This window comes from Bactrocera oleae, chromosome 2 (assembly GCF_042242935.1).
Source record: "Bactrocera oleae isolate idBacOlea1 chromosome 2, idBacOlea1, whole genome shotgun sequence".
In the NCBI taxonomy this organism is placed as follows: Eukaryota; Metazoa; Arthropoda; class Insecta; order Diptera; family Tephritidae; genus Bactrocera; species Bactrocera oleae.
In genome coordinates this window covers 15,463,723-15,480,266 of record NC_091536.1, presented here as the reverse complement: position 1 = coordinate 15,480,266, position 16,544 = coordinate 15,463,723, and the positions used below count along the sequence as shown (strand labels likewise).

Genomic DNA, 16,544 nt, shown 5'->3' with positions numbered 1-16,544 from the left:
TCCATGAGTAGTACTGTGACACATTAGGATCTTAGTGTGTCAGTATAATAAAATGATCTGATCTACATATATATATATATATATATATGTTAATAGTTCAAACACCGGAACAACAAAAGCAATGTATGAGTAATTTTTCCACATTTTGTTTTTTGGTCAGGTGTTAAAATATTCGAACCCACACGAAATAAAATTAGTTTACAACAAAGAAAGAAAAAATTGGTTCGCAGAGCTAAAATAACTTATTAAATTGTATATTTTTAGAAAATCTACAAATATACTTACCAAATTTTCTATTATAAAAGCTGACATATTTTTACACCCTTATGTATGGTATACACTTATTTACGTCAATATTAATGCGCTTTCTTATTTTCTTTTCAAATTTCCAGTTATCCGAAATGACAGTGGACCTCGCCGAGGAGCGTTCTACGGCCAATATCGCCACCGAACGTCTCGAAGCGGAAACTGCTGAACGTTTGAAACTCGAAAAGGAACTCAACGAGCAACAAAACAAGGTGAAAAGTTTGCAAGAGACAAGCGAGAAGCTTGAAATGGAACTAATATGCGCCAAATCCGATTTGAATGGTATATCCGAAGATGAGGATCCGGAGAATGAGGAAGGCGGCAGCGGTGTTTACAAGTTGAAGTATGAGCGTGTAGCGCGCGAACTTGAATTCACTAAACGACGTTTGCAGACGCAACACGAACACGATTTGGAGCAGTTAGTTGGATTGAAGAAACAGCTGGAGAAGAAGGTGCGTATGCCAAGCCATTGCATATTGCATTCATTATTTAATAGAAAAAAATGTATTGTTATTATTTTTATTACTAGCTCTCCGATGCTTACGAAGAGGTCGAGGAGCAACGTCAAGTTGTTGGTCAATGGAAGCGCAAAGCGCAAAAAATGACCAATGAAATGAATGATTTGCGCATGTTGCTCGAAGAGCAGAACGCTCGCAATAATTTGTTGGAGAAGAAACAACGTAAATTCGATGCGGAATGTCAGTCGTTGCAGGTTAGTTGTAGACACCAAACTCTTTGTCATTCATTGTTTTATATTAACATATTTTGTGTATTCATAGGATGCTGCTCGTCAGGAAAGAGTAACGAAGGATAGGCTATCACGTGAAAAGGACGTACTCATCGCAGAGAAATTCACATTGGAGCAAACATTAGCGGTGAGTTAAGTTTTTAAAAGAAAGAATATTGTTGAAGCAAAGTCGTAAGTAACACCCAAAATTGGCGAAAAACAAATTATTATTTTTTCTAACAGTGATATTGCTTTTTTTATAGTTGGTATTGTTAAGCCTTCGATAGCATTTCTGTTCCTAAAAAGTTGTCTATAAAATGCATTTAAATATTCGCACTTGTATGTAGTATCTCGAATTGATACGAGAGATTGTGATTAATGTCAAAGCGCATGCAATATGTTGCTAAAACCTTGTATCACAACCAGGGTTGCAAATAATGCATAAAGAAACTAATTGAATTAAAATTTGTTTTATAATTTGTAATCCCAAATACGGGATTGAAAAAAAAAAATTTTTATCCCGCATACAAGATTAAAAAAAAAAAATTTACACCCGCATACCGAATTAAAACATAGAAAAAAGATTTAACCTCAAAAAAAATATTATAAATTTTTAATCCCAACTACCGTATTAAAAGATAAAAACAAGAAATTTGAATAATAAGCATATAATTAAGAATTTTCTTTAGAATTAACATCTCTTCGCGTTCATTCAAATCAAAAAGTAATATTTCTAATTTTTAATCCCAAATATCTTGGAAATTTAATTTTTAATCCCAACATCGGGATTAAACTTTTGAATTAAAAAAATTCGCAAACCCTGATCACAACCCATTCTCTTTTAGAGCAATCTGCTCTTAAATCAAAATCAAATAGTATCCTCTAAAGATTTTGGGAAATATTTTAAGCTACACGAATTAAATTCTTAATGATTATCATTGCTTACCTTGCACATATATATGTACACATCGACTTCCTACAAAGGCCGTATCAGATACGTTTTTATAAATTAACAGCTAACCAGAAAAAATAATCATTTATTGATTATAATGTAATCAAAAAAAAAAAAAAGTTTCCATGCAGAATAGCAAATACAATAAGGAGATCTGAGTAAACAGCAGTTAAAAACTTAAAAAAATAATGTATGACTTCCCCAAAATAAGCATTTATATGATCAATGAATATGTTCATAAGTTTCAAAACAAACATCTTTTGCAATTGCTATTCGTAATCCATATGCCGATTGCAATTGAAATTTATCGACGTTTCATTAAACTTTTTTTTTAAATTGGAACACCTCATGTGTATCAATATTGAAGTTCTTTTGAACTCTTTTTCCTATATATAAATCTATCTATCTCCTTTACCTATGTATAATATAAATATGTTTTGAGTTATGTACATTCTACATTAATCCATACATTTTCCACCAATCACTTCCTATATCTTTCCTATAGCAAAAATTTCCTTCAAATGTGGCATTTTTTCAGTGTGCTTTCTCACACGTCTCTCTAATGGGCATACATAGTATGTATATATTTTCTTTCAACGCTGATGAAATAGTCAATCATTGCGCACACTGTTTCTCTATTAATATATAATATTATTATATTTATTTTTTGTTGAACATTTTATTAACATATTGCCATTTTATACAGTTGTTGTATGATGTTGGTCATTTAAAATTTGTTGGACATATGTTGACTTGACATTGGTTCGCTCCACACCAGTACATCGAACATTCAAACTTGTTCAATTCGACAACTGTCGGCGTAACAGTGATGGCTAAAATGAAATTAAAACGCATGGTTTAGTTGAAAAATAAATTGTTTGGTTGTATTATATAATATATAATACAAATCTAATTTCGAGAAATTCTATAAAGAAATAAAAATAAATAGTGTATGTTGAGTAATATGCATCTTCAATCAATAACATAATGAAAACAACAACAATAATACAATAATATACAAAAAAACATTTTTTTTTCAAAAATCATAAATATTGTTGTTAAGCCCTTTTTTGAAATTTATAAAGCATACTGATAATCTAAATATTCGAAATATATAATAATAAATATAATTAGTCGGATATAGAAAATAACAACACCGAAGCTATAATACCCTTCACAAATACAAAATATTCCTCACAAGAACTGGATTTTGATCGGTCAGTTTATATAGCAGCAATAGATATATTATATGCTATAGAGACTCGATCTGATTTTTTCGGAAATTGCACCTTTGCCTTGCCTTGGACAATAACCTATGCTAAATAAAGTGACGATACAAGCACTTGGAACCGATCGTTCAGTTTGTACGGCAGCTATATGCTATAATGATTCAAACTAAGCCATTTCGTCGGAAATTACACAACTGTCTTAGACAATAACCCGTGCTAAATAAATTTCGTGAAGATATCTCGTCAAATAAAAAGGCTTTCCGTAAAAGCACTTTATTCCAATCATTCAGTTTGTATGGCAGCTATATGTTATCGTGTTCCGATATCGACAAATAAGCAGCTTCTTGGAGAGAAAAGAACGTGTGCCAAATTTAAGATGATATCTCAAAAACTGAGGGACTAGTTCATATTTACTACAGACGGACAGTCATGGCTAAATCGGCCCCTTTTTTTTAAGGGTCGCCGACGTTTCCTTTTAACGTTTACAAACTTCGTGGCAAACTTATTTTAAAACATTAATTAATATTGTGAACGCTCTTCTTAAAACTTAAAAACCTTGTGATACAAATGCGTTAACCGAAAACATTCATTATTCGGTCAGTCACTACCGCTTCGGTAGCAAACATTTCAGTGCGCTCGTTATATTTTTTTGTTTGCAGCATTGTTGCTACTTTTTACTACTCTAGCAACCACTGCATACCTAAAGTATAGTGCTGTCTGCAGTCAGAAGAATCACAAAACTCTGGAGCAATGCATTTTTTTCATACACATACATATGTATGTACACATGCCGTTTGGTTAGTTATTAGCTACGCTTTGATAACTTCTCACCACCACTCCCCGGCGATTACTTAGCTCTGTGTTCCGCTCGCATTTCTTCTGGTTTCTGTGTCTTTTTTTTTTTTAACTGACTTCTTTATTTATTTCCACTTTGTTTGTGCCCTAACTTTGTCTGCGATGTGAAACAAACAAATAAACAACTGAGTTGGAAACTATCAGACAATCAAGCAGCCAGTGAAGCAGTCAACCAGCCTGTCGAACTAACCGGCTATCAGTTGGTTGTGTACGTTTCATTTTCACGCACGTTTTTTCGACGCGGTCTATTCTTTTTTTTGTACAAGATATCGGAACGCTTTATTTGTGTTTCTTTAGTTGTTGTTTTTGTGCATAAAAATATTTTTAAAAATTTGGCTTTGCACGAATTATTTATTTTTGTAATTTGAGTCTTTTTTTGTCTGTTGAACAAAAATGTATGTGTGAAAAAGTGAAAATAAGTACAGTAAATTGATAAGCGATAATTGATTTGGTACAAATTAATTGGCGTTAAAAAGCATTAAAATATGAATAACTCATTAGCGCCATAAAAGAATGCAGACTTTGACGACAAAACAAATATTTCTTTAAATGGAATTATTTGTAGCGCCACCTGAATAATTTCAACTAATTCAACACAGCTGTCAACCAAAAAATAAAACCAAAAAAATGTGCCTTTGCAGGGTGACGAAATAAGAAAAAAACTATAAAAAAAATACAGCATACAACACCCTATCGTATTATTGACCCTTTTGGACAAATATTTTTTGAGTCAAAAAATTTAAAAACAAAAACTAACGTCACGCAACAACAAAAAAACTTTGGACTCAAAAATTTAAAAATTAAAAACAAAAAAATCATAAAAGAGTAAATGGTATTGCGGAAAACTGTTTTTGTTAAATTTTGTTGTTGTACTTTTACAACTTTAGTGTTTTTTGCCTTATATTTAGTATTTAATGTTGTTGTTGTGACGCCTGCGCTGTTGCATTATTATTTATATGAGTTTATTACAAGTGCACGTTTGTTGTACCTTTTGTTGTTGTAGCGCAGTTACAACATTTGTGTTAATACAAAACAAACAAATTTGTCTGTTTGCAACGTCAACGTAATCTTTGGAGCTCCAAGTTAATGGGCGCCATTGCATTTTTAAATGTGTGATTAAACAGAAAGTATTATCTACGTTGTAAAATTAATTTTTAATTTCCAAATTTCATTGCCAAGTTTCTGGAATTTTTATTAATTTGTGTAGTGTCGCATTTAAACATACATACATAAGTACACGTACATATGTTTTACACATTATACATATATGCCACCGCTTAAAAATTATATACTTGTGCATTCAATACATACAAATAAAACACGATAACACATATTACCACCATAAAGGATGAGTCGCCTGCGTTTTACTTCGCTGCTGCAAGTAGGTTCCATTCATTTTTCTGAAGTATTTACCAATATTTTTGTCAACAGATGCATAATTATGCTATTTATAAGCATACATATGTTCATATGTACATATATAGTATGTATGCTTGTATGTTTATAAATCTGTATATATTATAAGATATGCGTTTCCGTTTATATGTTTCCGTACTCACATGCAAAAGTACAATAAAACCCTGTAGAAAAATGCGAAGTTACGAACCGTTTCGGCTACAGAGCACTTAACACTATTACTTTAAGATGCTCACCTTTTTCAAATGAATTATTGCCGATTTTGAAATTCCAATGTGCTAGGGCGTGTAAACTGTACTCCATAATATAGCTTTTCTATAGTGAAACTAAACTGGTTTAAGGTGATAAAATATTCGACATTTGCCGAAAGAAGAAACGAAACTTCTGTGGTGTACCGAAACAATTTAAAATGTAGTAAATAGTTTTCGAATTTATGCTATGGAACTTTCTTTTGCAAAAGATATTAGTAAAATAATTGTTTTTTTTTTTAAATCACTAAAGGTTTGATAGCATGAAACAAAGTAGGAACAAAAACAAAATCGAAAATCTTTTGACAATAAATATTCGAATTCTAGTAGTAGGCTTTAGCAACTATCACCCTTTTCTACTGATAGCAAATAACATAGATCAAATCGGTTGCCTAGAGGCAAGTAAACTAGTTGCTTATTTTGTTCTCTAAATCCTTCTTCGTTTGGTCCTCCTACACCAGGTTTCCAAAAGTCTTGCTATTTTATTATTTTTTTTTTAATATCATTGATATCGGCGTGTTTCTTTCGACTATGATATCATCATTATTCATAGCAATAGTATGCCCTTATAAAATATTGTGTCTATCAGATTCGATATAACCTCAAATACTTATTAAAGTCACAAAATTCACTTTCAATCGGATTTTAGTAATAAAAAGAGTTCTTAAAATATTAATTACTCACTATTCTTCAGAATCCATTCATCATAAACTCAAACTCATCAACAACATAACTGCCAAGATTTAAATGGTTGCATTGCTTCACACGGAGTTGATGACAATTTCCAAGCTAAACCGCGACAACTTTAATTTAAATTTCGCCTTATGCATAGATATATGTATACTCCAAATATATACATGTGTATATTTGTGTTTAAAATTATCAAATAGAATATATGGAAATAAGTATGTTCAAAAAGCCGGTAGATGGCGCTGGCATTGTGATATTTGTAGCTCACTGATTTAAAGTAGATAAGATGCTGTATTACTTACTCTAGTTTGTCTAGTATGTGCTAAACTTGTTCCAAGCATATTTTTTTTTAAGTAATCAGGTGACATGATATCAATAACGCTCTTTGGTTTCTAGAACATTCTAACTTAAACACGATTTTATTTTGTAAATAGAACTAGAACATTTATTTTAGACATATTTTGACCATTTGATCCATTAAAGATCACTAAATACTCTGCAAATTAATTTTGATCTATTTTTTTCAATTTCATATTATATATACTTATATACAAGTATATTCATTTAGTACAAGAAAATTGCTTCAAAGAATGCTCGCTTTCGAAGAAACTTTATAATAAACCAACCCCGTCTATGGGACTATCTTGCCGCTGTTATCAGTTTTTGTGCTTCCGGTTTCTTCATATTTATTTCTTTTAGAAGCAAATAAAGAAAGAAAAAATATACATTATCATACATTGCATAACTACAAGTACTTTCCGAAAATTGCTTAATACAAATAAACTGAAGCGTTACATTTTAAATCGTAAAGGATTTCCATACAGGGCTAATGAAATGTATTTTAACTAAGCTTCAAATATTTATATTGATATATACAAATTTTGTTTAAATTTCAAATATTGAACAAATTTTTTATTGAAACCGAAATTTTCCGTCAACATTTTAATTTAAAAATTCCGTGCGAAGATATTGCAAATTGATTTCGATTTCAAATCATATCGTTATCAAGTTTTCTTTCATTCGCTATATTAAAACGATAATTACTTGGAAAATATTGGCATTCAATAGTTTCTTTTAGTAGTTGTCTGAACTCACAGGGCCGCAAAGTGCCAAGTCCATCTTTGTTGGTAGTATGCAGTTCAAACAATATACTTTCTTAAAAGTACATTCGTATTAGTGTTTTGTATGATAATTATACTATTTTTAGAAATTATTTGATCAAACTTTGTTTTCTATTGTATTTTAATTCTGCTTGATGGCTTTGGCCCGAAAATTAGAGAGCTAAAAAACGCAATTTAAGTTTCATAAAGAGTTTAAATGATCTTCGTACCCTCCATACATGCATCTCCCGAAAAATACTCGTATTTTGATTTTTTCTTCAGGCCCATCAAACCCCGTCAAGATAGATGTTCTTTTAGAGTCTTTTATAACTTGCGGATTTTTTCTTTAGAATAATCAATAATTGATTAGTGCAAGTTGTTTGTTCGTTTCGCGACTCGTAAGCTTATATGTCTCTGATAATATCCCAATATATTATATGTGAAATTATGAATATTGTGATACTATAAGTATGATATATATATAACAGTTTTTACAAAGATTAGGGCCTTTTAATTGACACTATTATTTGAATGTGTTATTGAGTTACATTTTTTACCAATCAACGCATTCAAATATTATATATAATCCTATAAAAGTCAATTAACGATTTATTTATTAAACAGAGATAATTGTATTTTAATATTATTTTAAAGTTGTATTTTCTCTAGATAAATTGCTATCAGCATAGAGGTTGTTTCCGTTTACAACAGTTTTAATCCTTTTGTGTTCAAATTCACAGTTATTCGCTTCGCTAATTATTATCAAAGAGAAATGGTCGCAGCACAAGCCACTTCCCGTTTCTGCGGTTTCTCAGGCACTTGCAATTTTCTTATTGTTTAAATGGTTCGTTTTCAGTTATGTTGCAAAAATATATGTATAATTTGTATGCACTTATATAGTGGCATACGAGGGCAATTCGTTAAGTCCCTAACAATTAGGCTTGCAAATTTGGTAGTGTCTAATATCCCATGTTGATAGATTATTGCCAATTTTTGACAAGACCTTATGGACCGCAAGGTGCTTGAAGTTATTTAAATTTAAATTTACATCTTTATTGTAATATGGAAATCCATCAACAAGATAGCTTGTTTGTTTCATAAACATGGCATCAGTCACATATGTAGGTTTTGTTTGATTAGTATTTTCTGCTTTCACGACAGCCTGGTGAATGCAACCGAAGCAGAACTGGATACATCCGTCTGTGATGTATTTGCTCTTACCAATGTAGTAACATTAGTGGATATAATTGTTGCAGCAGTTGCAGTTAACTAGAGATTTGGATGAGTTAAAAGGTCAGCACTGGAATAAATACCACTTTTCACGAGCTTAAAATAATTCTTGGAATAAAAAAAAAAAAACAAAGCAATACTTCGACAAAATGTATAGAACTGAAGAGAGTAGATTATTTCTAATAAATTATTTTTATCGAAAAAAAAAGAAATGAATAAAAAAACCACTTAGATATCAAATAACCCTCGCATACGAATTGTTATGAATATAAATATGATTTAGTGAATATTTATCGTCATAAAAACTGCAAAGAGTGAAGCATCCACGAGTTCAATTGTAGGCGTTCTTGAGTCAACTGGTTATTATTAAATCTGTCTTCATTTGTATGCTTTGTCTTGAGGTCGCTTCCACAATTGCTGTTTGTCTGCGGTCATAATTAAATTAAAGTGATTAAAAATTATTCCGTCGTCAATTGAAATTAGTTTAACTGTTTTTTACAATCAAAGACTTCTCAGCTATTAAGCGCTTGTCGCAATCGAGCGGAAAAAGAGCGATTGCGGAAAGTCTACTAAAGTTAAAAGCAGAGAGTTTGCTCCGCGCGGCGCTAATATGCTTGTGCCACTTTGACATTTGAGTTGCGCTTCAACGCGCCTAATTACCTAAGCATTTTAAAACAAAATGAAAGCAATGAAAACAACAATGCCCGAGGCAACAACACACCAGTGTGACGGCAATTAGACAGACCGTTAGGTTAATTTAATAGTTGTCTTCTAAAGCGGCCCACTGCCCCACAAGATACGCACATATGTAGATGCAGCTGTATTTATTAGATCAAGGAAAGCGATACAAAATGAAACCGTAAATTACAACAAAACGGAGTTCATGAACGCTTGTGCCCGTGGGGCCAGTAAGTCAGTGAGTCGATGTGCCGCCAGTAGCAGTGGCAGTCATGACCGTAGTCGGCTGGCTGATCGATTGCACTGTTAGACTGACAAACACAATGAGTTGCGTACTTTGGTTATTGCAACATCGTTGAGCCCCAGTCCCGCCAGCCCTCCGCCATAATTGTTATTATCCGTCTGCGATAAAGTTGGGCACGCGTTTGCCACTAGAAACCGGTCAACCGGTTCATTTTGATGTCTTCTTTTAAGTAGACTAACGACATGCCACCATTTCCTATGTCGGTATGTATTAGAGTAGTTCTTTCTTTCTTTTACTTGGAAAATTCTTGTTCTAATTATTGCACAACATTTTTCGCGGAATCGCCGCCATGGATTGTTGCATTACATGCTCATTCCGTGCTACGGTTTTGCTGATGTTTTACTAAGCATAATAACGGTTTACTTACTGCACCACATTACGTGCTCGCCTAGGTAAATTATTTATATTTACATCACACAAAACATAAGCAATAACTTAAATACCTGGCGGCAGTAAGATGCAGAAGTTTAAGCAATGGATTAATGTGGATTTTCATTTTCCACCAGATCGAAGAGGTACAGCCCCTTGATCTTTTTTAATACTTGTAGATATTCAGAGACCGTATCTCTTTTATGAATATGGAAGTCCATGATGGCGAGATCGATACCAAAAAAATTAAAACTCTTGCAGGTTTCCTCTTCATTCTTTATTGGTAATTATGGGGTTCGATGGAATCTGTCGTGAAAAAGTGTTAGACTTCTCTAAATAGCCTGCAGGCACTAGGTCTGTGTTCCAAGTTATCAGGCATGCAGTTGAAGGAGTAGGGAATTTCATCATGCCCCTTTTCGGATTCCTCTATTTACCGAGCTTCCCTGCGTCTTAGAGCGCACTTCGCGGGAACGCCTGACAATGTCCACGCGTGCTAAAATGGCATTAAGTGCTGTTTGTGTGTATGAGAGCCGCTCTTTTGTAGACGTTCAAACTTCTTAGCAAGTGTAACCAAAATACCATCTTTGGCAAGTGTTCCCAAATTTTCCCTATGTCTCCTGTACAGCAAGCTCTAAGGCAACCGATGCCCTTCTTACTCTCTCCTCAATATATGCTAAATTAAATCACTCCATTATTTCAATAATCCTAACTTTCTCATACTCACAATTATTACAGTTTTTACAGCATACATATCATCTATTATTGTTTATACTGGTAGAAGAATAAATTAATGGCATATTCTTACTTTCTTTCAGGACACTCGTCTTGAGCTCGAACTCAAGGAAGAGAAGTTGGCGTCGCTACAACGTGAACTGGAGGAGATGACTTTCGGTGGCAGCACCGAAGAGGAAATCGCACAGCTGCGTCGTTCAAAGAATGAATTGGATCGACGTGTCAAAGAACAAGAAGAAGAACTGGATGAGATGGCCGGGCAGGTGCAATTGTTAGAACAAGCCAAATTGCGACTGGAAATGTCGCTCGAAACAATGCGGAAAGAAGCGCGACGTGAGGCGCAACAACGCGACGACGAGTTGGAGGAAGCGCGCAACAACTCTTATAAGAAGATTAAAGGTAAACATTTATGACCTGAAGTTATTTTTTTATTAAGACTGTTTAAACATTTTTAAATTAATTTCGAACAGCTTTGGAATGCCAACTCGAGACTGAGCACGAAGAGCGCACTTTGCTATTACGCGAAAAGCACGAACTAGAGCGACGACTCTCATCGATGGAGGATCAAGATCGCATGGATCGTCAGGCCGAGGAGGCAGCCACACAAAAACTGAAACGTGATCTACGCAAATACAAGGCGCTGTTGAAAGACGCGCAAGCGCAATTGGAGCGTTCAAAGGCGGAAACGCCCGGCAAAGCACTCATACGACAGCTACGCAATCAGCTTGAAGACGCGGAATCAGCGCGTACGCTCGTAATGAAAGCGCGCCAAGCGGCCGAAGCTGAGCTCGCCGAAGTGCAAGCTATGTTCGAAGAGTCACAGAAGGGACGTAATGAAGCAGAAGACCGTGCTAATGCAGCGCATCGCGATCGTGCCGAATTGCAGGCACAAATCGAAGAGAACGAAGAGGAACTCGCAGAGTTAATGAAGAAATACAGCGCTGCTGTTAAACAGTTAAATACCGAACAAATCGCTGCTTCCGAGTATGAGTTCAAGTTATCCGAATTGGAAGCAGACCGCAATAATCTAAAGGAGCAGGTGAACGACTTGCAGCAACGCTTGGAGAATGTGGAGAGTATGGCTGATCCATCTACGGCGATGCTGTCGAAACGGTGAGTTATAGAATAGAAGAAACATTCGAGATAGTTGTTGTAGTCCAATATGCTTGCTTATACCATTTCCATATTACAGCTTGGAACTGCGCACCAAAGAGCTAGAATCCCGCCTAGACCTCGAACAAGCTACGCGCACACGACTCGAAGTGCAAGTATCGCGACTTAAAGAAACACTCGAGAAGGTACAGAACGATGTAGCGCAAGCGAAGGCACGTGAAATGCAGGCGCAAGATGCGCTCAAGAAATCACAAAAGAGTTTGCGTGACATGCGCGAAGAGTACCATGTGGCGGCGTCACGCGAACAAGAGTCGGTGACGAAACGCAAAGATCTCGAAAAGAAACTTGAACAAGTAGAATCAGAGTCGTCGGCGCTAAAGAATGATTTGCGTTTGGCGCTACAACGTATTGCCGATCTGCAACAGGCTATGGAAGAGGGCGATGACGACTTGAGCGACAGGTTTGTGAATCAATTGTGTTAGCACAGCAATTTTTAAATTTGATCTTTTGCTTGCCTAACACTTTTAGTGAGGACTCACACAGTACAGACGGTTCGCTCAGCGATTTAGAGGAGCGTTTGCGCCCCATCAAAGTAAAACGCAAAACAAACGGCGAATTGATGAGCCCGAGCTCAACTAAAACGTTGGTGCATGAAAAGGATGACAACAGTCCGAGGTGAGCGGTGTTTCTATGACTTTCATGTTTATTAATTATTAAAATATAAATAAGTTAAACTATAAATTATTAGTTACGGGTCTTGGTTGGCATAACTGTAAATTAAGTTTTTGTTTAATCTTTACAAGTATGATATTGTGTTCGAATATGCGTTTAACGAAAGAATACGACAATCAGTTTATCACATCTGTAAAATAGCTTTCTATAATATTGTGCTTCGAATCGTGCAGACAATTTCGAGCTTCGAAATGCTGCCCATATTGGCTCATTACACCCTCAACAGGTATATTTAATTTGCCACGATGAATTAGTAACACAGAGAAGGAAACGTCGGAGAGACCCTATCAAGTATGTTAATAAATAATCAGCATGACGAGCTGCGTCGATTTAGCCATCTCCGTCTGTCCATCTGTCTGTATATTCGCGAACTAGACCCTCAGTTTTTATATATCGATCTGAAATTTGCACCCGTCATTTTCTCTATAAGAAACTGCTTATTTGTCGGAAGCGCCGATATCGGCAACATACAGCTCTCAAAAACTGAACGCTCCAATACATGCCTTTGTATGGAAAACTTTTTTATTTAACGAGATGTATTTACGAAATTTTGCACAGATTATTGTCCAAGGCAACGGTACAATCTCCGAAGAAATTGTTCAGCTCAGACAACTATAGCATATATTGGTTGGTTGAAAAGTTGGTTGGTCGCACCAAGAAATAGCACTACTAGCACTAATTTTCTCTCAAGTTGGTACATCTGTCGTGAGAACACATGCAAAGTTACAAGTCATTCTGTCAATTAATTCTTTGTTTACAAGCCAGTTGAAGTTGACATGTCAGAATATTTTTTTAATATGGAAAAAGTTTAATATCGCGCAGTGACTAGATTCTTGGCTTTGAAAGGTTTAAAAGCAAAGAAAATTTATGAATTTAATTAACAGTTATGCCCAGTACATGTTAACTCTTAAAGTATTTTGTAAATATTATTTATATTAAGAACAGTTTTGCAATATTGTATTAAATGCTAGTAAATATGTGCATATCTATGTATATATATTTTAGATTTTATATATATTATTTGATTCTAATCAAATATTCCACTTATACACCATCACCTCGACACCTAAACAACCAACAACTCCATTCCTGCAACTGCCACACCATCACCATTACCACTAACACCATCTCCATCACTACTAATCGGCTTTTGGTATAATAAAAAATTTTCAAATCACATGCACCGATTCATCCACATCCTGGCACACGTCTTCTACTATATACCCCTTTCACTTTAATTTTGCTATTTTGTTTTATTCAAATGTAACTGCCGTTTGTTTTACACATTTGATTTGCATCATTCAACTTGTTTCACTCATTCGTTTGCAAAACTCACACTTCTCCCTGCCCACCACATTTTTCGTGATCCGCTTTCCGATATACGTTTTGTGTGTATACAAAAACAAAAGCTTTTTCTTATTGTAGAATCACATTGACCTCACCATCATCACCGCATATACATAAATTGGCGCGGCTGGCGAGAGCAGAGGATGTCAAAGCGGATGCGACGTCGAATGACGTTGACAAAAAGGCAACAACCATCACGATGACGAATAGTATTAGTATGGAGCGGAAAAGCGAAGGCTTGAAGAATGGCGATGCTACGCCGTAGGCTTTAGTAGCTCGAAAAGAAGAAGAAGCGGCAGTGGCGGAAGTGAAAGTGTAACGCAACGCGATCACACACCTACATACATGAGCGAAAAAGGACGTGCGTTGTGTGCTGCTGAATGCAAGTGAAGTGTTGCTGAATTTCACTTAATTTTAACATTAGTTTCACAAAAAAAAACAAAAATAAAGCGAAAAAATTTTAAATTTAAAGTATAAAAGTAAATTAAAAACAAAAAATTTTTAAAGAAAATTACCAAAAATCGCAAAATAATGCGAATGTTACTGAGTCAGCAATAATTCAATAATTTGTCGAGAAATGCGTTCCAATTGCGTATTTGAGAATAAGAATTTTATATAAAATTGCAAAGCGAGCAACAGCGGTGTAACGTAGCGGTATAAGCATGAATGCGCTGAGCGAGCGAGAGCGAAAGTTTTAAAATGGCAATCCATTGACACGCAGAGTCTGAGCAACATTTTTGTTATATAAAAAGGACATAATCTAAATAAAAATACTAAAAAAAAAATGCTCCAAATGGAAGCATCAAAAAGAAAACACCAAAATTGCATAAATCATACATTTATAAAAAATATAAAATAATGCAAATTACCAAAAACAAAACAAAACAAAAATATTTTAATATTTTGATACATAGAGATTTGGTGGGAAAAACCGAAACAAAAACAACTATTACAACTACTATTGCTACTAAAAATATTACAAATATTTAATCGAAAATTTAAATTAATAACAATTATTAGTCCAACAAACTCTTAGTCAAAGCAAAACAAGCATATTTTAAATGCAGACCAACAAATATACATACACACACACATTTACATACATACATACATATAATAGCTGATTAGCAATATTAAGTTAGCCGAATGATGTAGGATACTACATACATACTACTATTACGAAAACAGAACCAACTATGACTTAGAGGCTTTGCTATGTGCAGCTGGAAATTTCGGAATGTTTGTGTGCAAGCTAGAAAATTGTTGGGCAAGTGTGTTAAGTCGCAAGGCGTCTAAAAATCACATTATAGAAATTTTTTTAATGTAAAAAATTTAAAAAATGTTCACATTTTAATTTTTTTTATCGAAATTTTTTGTCGCTACATGAAAATACATTTGGCATCCTTTTTAAGTCCTTTTAGCCTAAAAACACATAACGGCATACGCTTTTCAGCCCACTTAACGAAGTACTCGCTTTTTCGTCGCAATTATTGCTCTACAAAAGCAACGCTGTAAAGCAAAATCACAAAAATTAAGTTTAAAAAATTTGTCTGTGCAAAAAATTATCATTACAAATACATTATATCTGTTGTATTTGCACAATTTGTATTTATGTAATACTTTATTTTTAAAAGAAACAACGAAATGTTAATTAAATGCATATATTTAAGTAATTAGAGGTGTTGAAGCAGCTGCAGCATATTTAGATAAAAAAAAATTAGCTACCTATTTCATAGACCAAGCTTTTTAGTTTTAGCTAATTGCAATCAGATATCCATTCTAATGTCGGCAGCGCTTTGACACTTCTTGACATGTTAAGTTTTGATTTTTAATGTTTCATATCTTTTACTTTGTTTATAATTTTCCGCTGCATTGTACTATATGTGTTACACAATTTATTGTTTTATATTTTTCTATATATTTATGTATATATGAATATGGCTATACATTTTCATATATACACATACATATATATATACATATGTATATATATACGTTATATTTCTATGCTATCTTCTGATTATGTTTAAATATTATTTACATAACATTTAGGCATGTTTTTTTTTGTTTAATTATGAATGAATAATTTATGTAATTAATTTCGATACCATTTACATACATATACAATTAAATGAAATATATGAAAATTTTACAATTGAAAGTACGCTTTTATTTTCACCTTCTTTTTTTTCTTATATAATTCTATATATTCACTGCTTTAATAGGCAATAGCTGAACGGGGAAATCTGTTCTGCTGTCTTCGATACGACAGTATTAAAAGAGTGGTGAATCAAAGTATTTGGTATAAGTCTATAAAACTGGTATAATCAAATACAGTTAGTCATAATTTTAACATCATAGGACGGCTTCTATGTTAATAATTATACAGTAGTGAATGATAAATGTTTGCGAGGGGCTTTCACCAATTATATAAAGTTGTGCCGTTAGCGCATATACAGCGATTTGTCAAAATGTTTTGACTCATAATGTCAAAATCAGCCGTTTTTTGTGTTTTG

The 16,544-nt window shown here is 33.8% G+C and overlaps 1 protein-coding gene and 1 long non-coding RNA gene across 17 annotated transcripts in view; one reads left to right on the top strand and one right to left on the bottom strand.

Moving 5' to 3' along the window:
* The window catches only part of Mhcl (Myosin heavy chain-like), a 129,157-nt gene extending 112,968 nt beyond the window's left edge, over window positions 1-16,189 (top strand). For 14 of the 16 annotated variants that reach the window (XM_070109719.1, XM_070109712.1, XM_070109713.1 and 11 more), the window contains 8 exons: window positions 393-758; window positions 836-1,018; window positions 1,086-1,181; window positions 10,920-11,235; window positions 11,307-11,949; window positions 12,029-12,409; window positions 12,478-12,624; window positions 14,107-16,189. In XM_070109719.1, coding sequence (XP_069965820.1) covers window positions 393-758; window positions 836-1,018; window positions 1,086-1,181; window positions 10,920-11,235; window positions 11,307-11,949; window positions 12,029-12,409; window positions 12,478-12,624; window positions 14,107-14,293 — 2,319 coding nt within the window. In that variant the 3' untranslated portion in view covers window positions 14,294-16,189. Of the gene's footprint in view, window positions 1-392; window positions 759-835; window positions 1,019-1,085; window positions 1,182-10,919; window positions 11,236-11,306; window positions 11,950-12,028; window positions 12,410-12,477; window positions 12,629-14,090 lie in introns of those variants that run through there. The other 2 variants (XM_070109722.1, XM_070109746.1) reach the window with 2 other exon arrangements.
* Window positions 2,616-4,400, bottom strand: LOC138857352 (uncharacterized). The gene is made up of 2 exons (XR_011396425.1): window positions 3,915-4,400; window positions 2,616-2,818 (listed from the first exon to the last, which is right to left on the bottom strand). It is a non-coding gene; the product is annotated as an uncharacterized lncRNA (long non-coding RNA).
* Window positions 16,190-16,544: the final 355 nt, after the last annotated feature.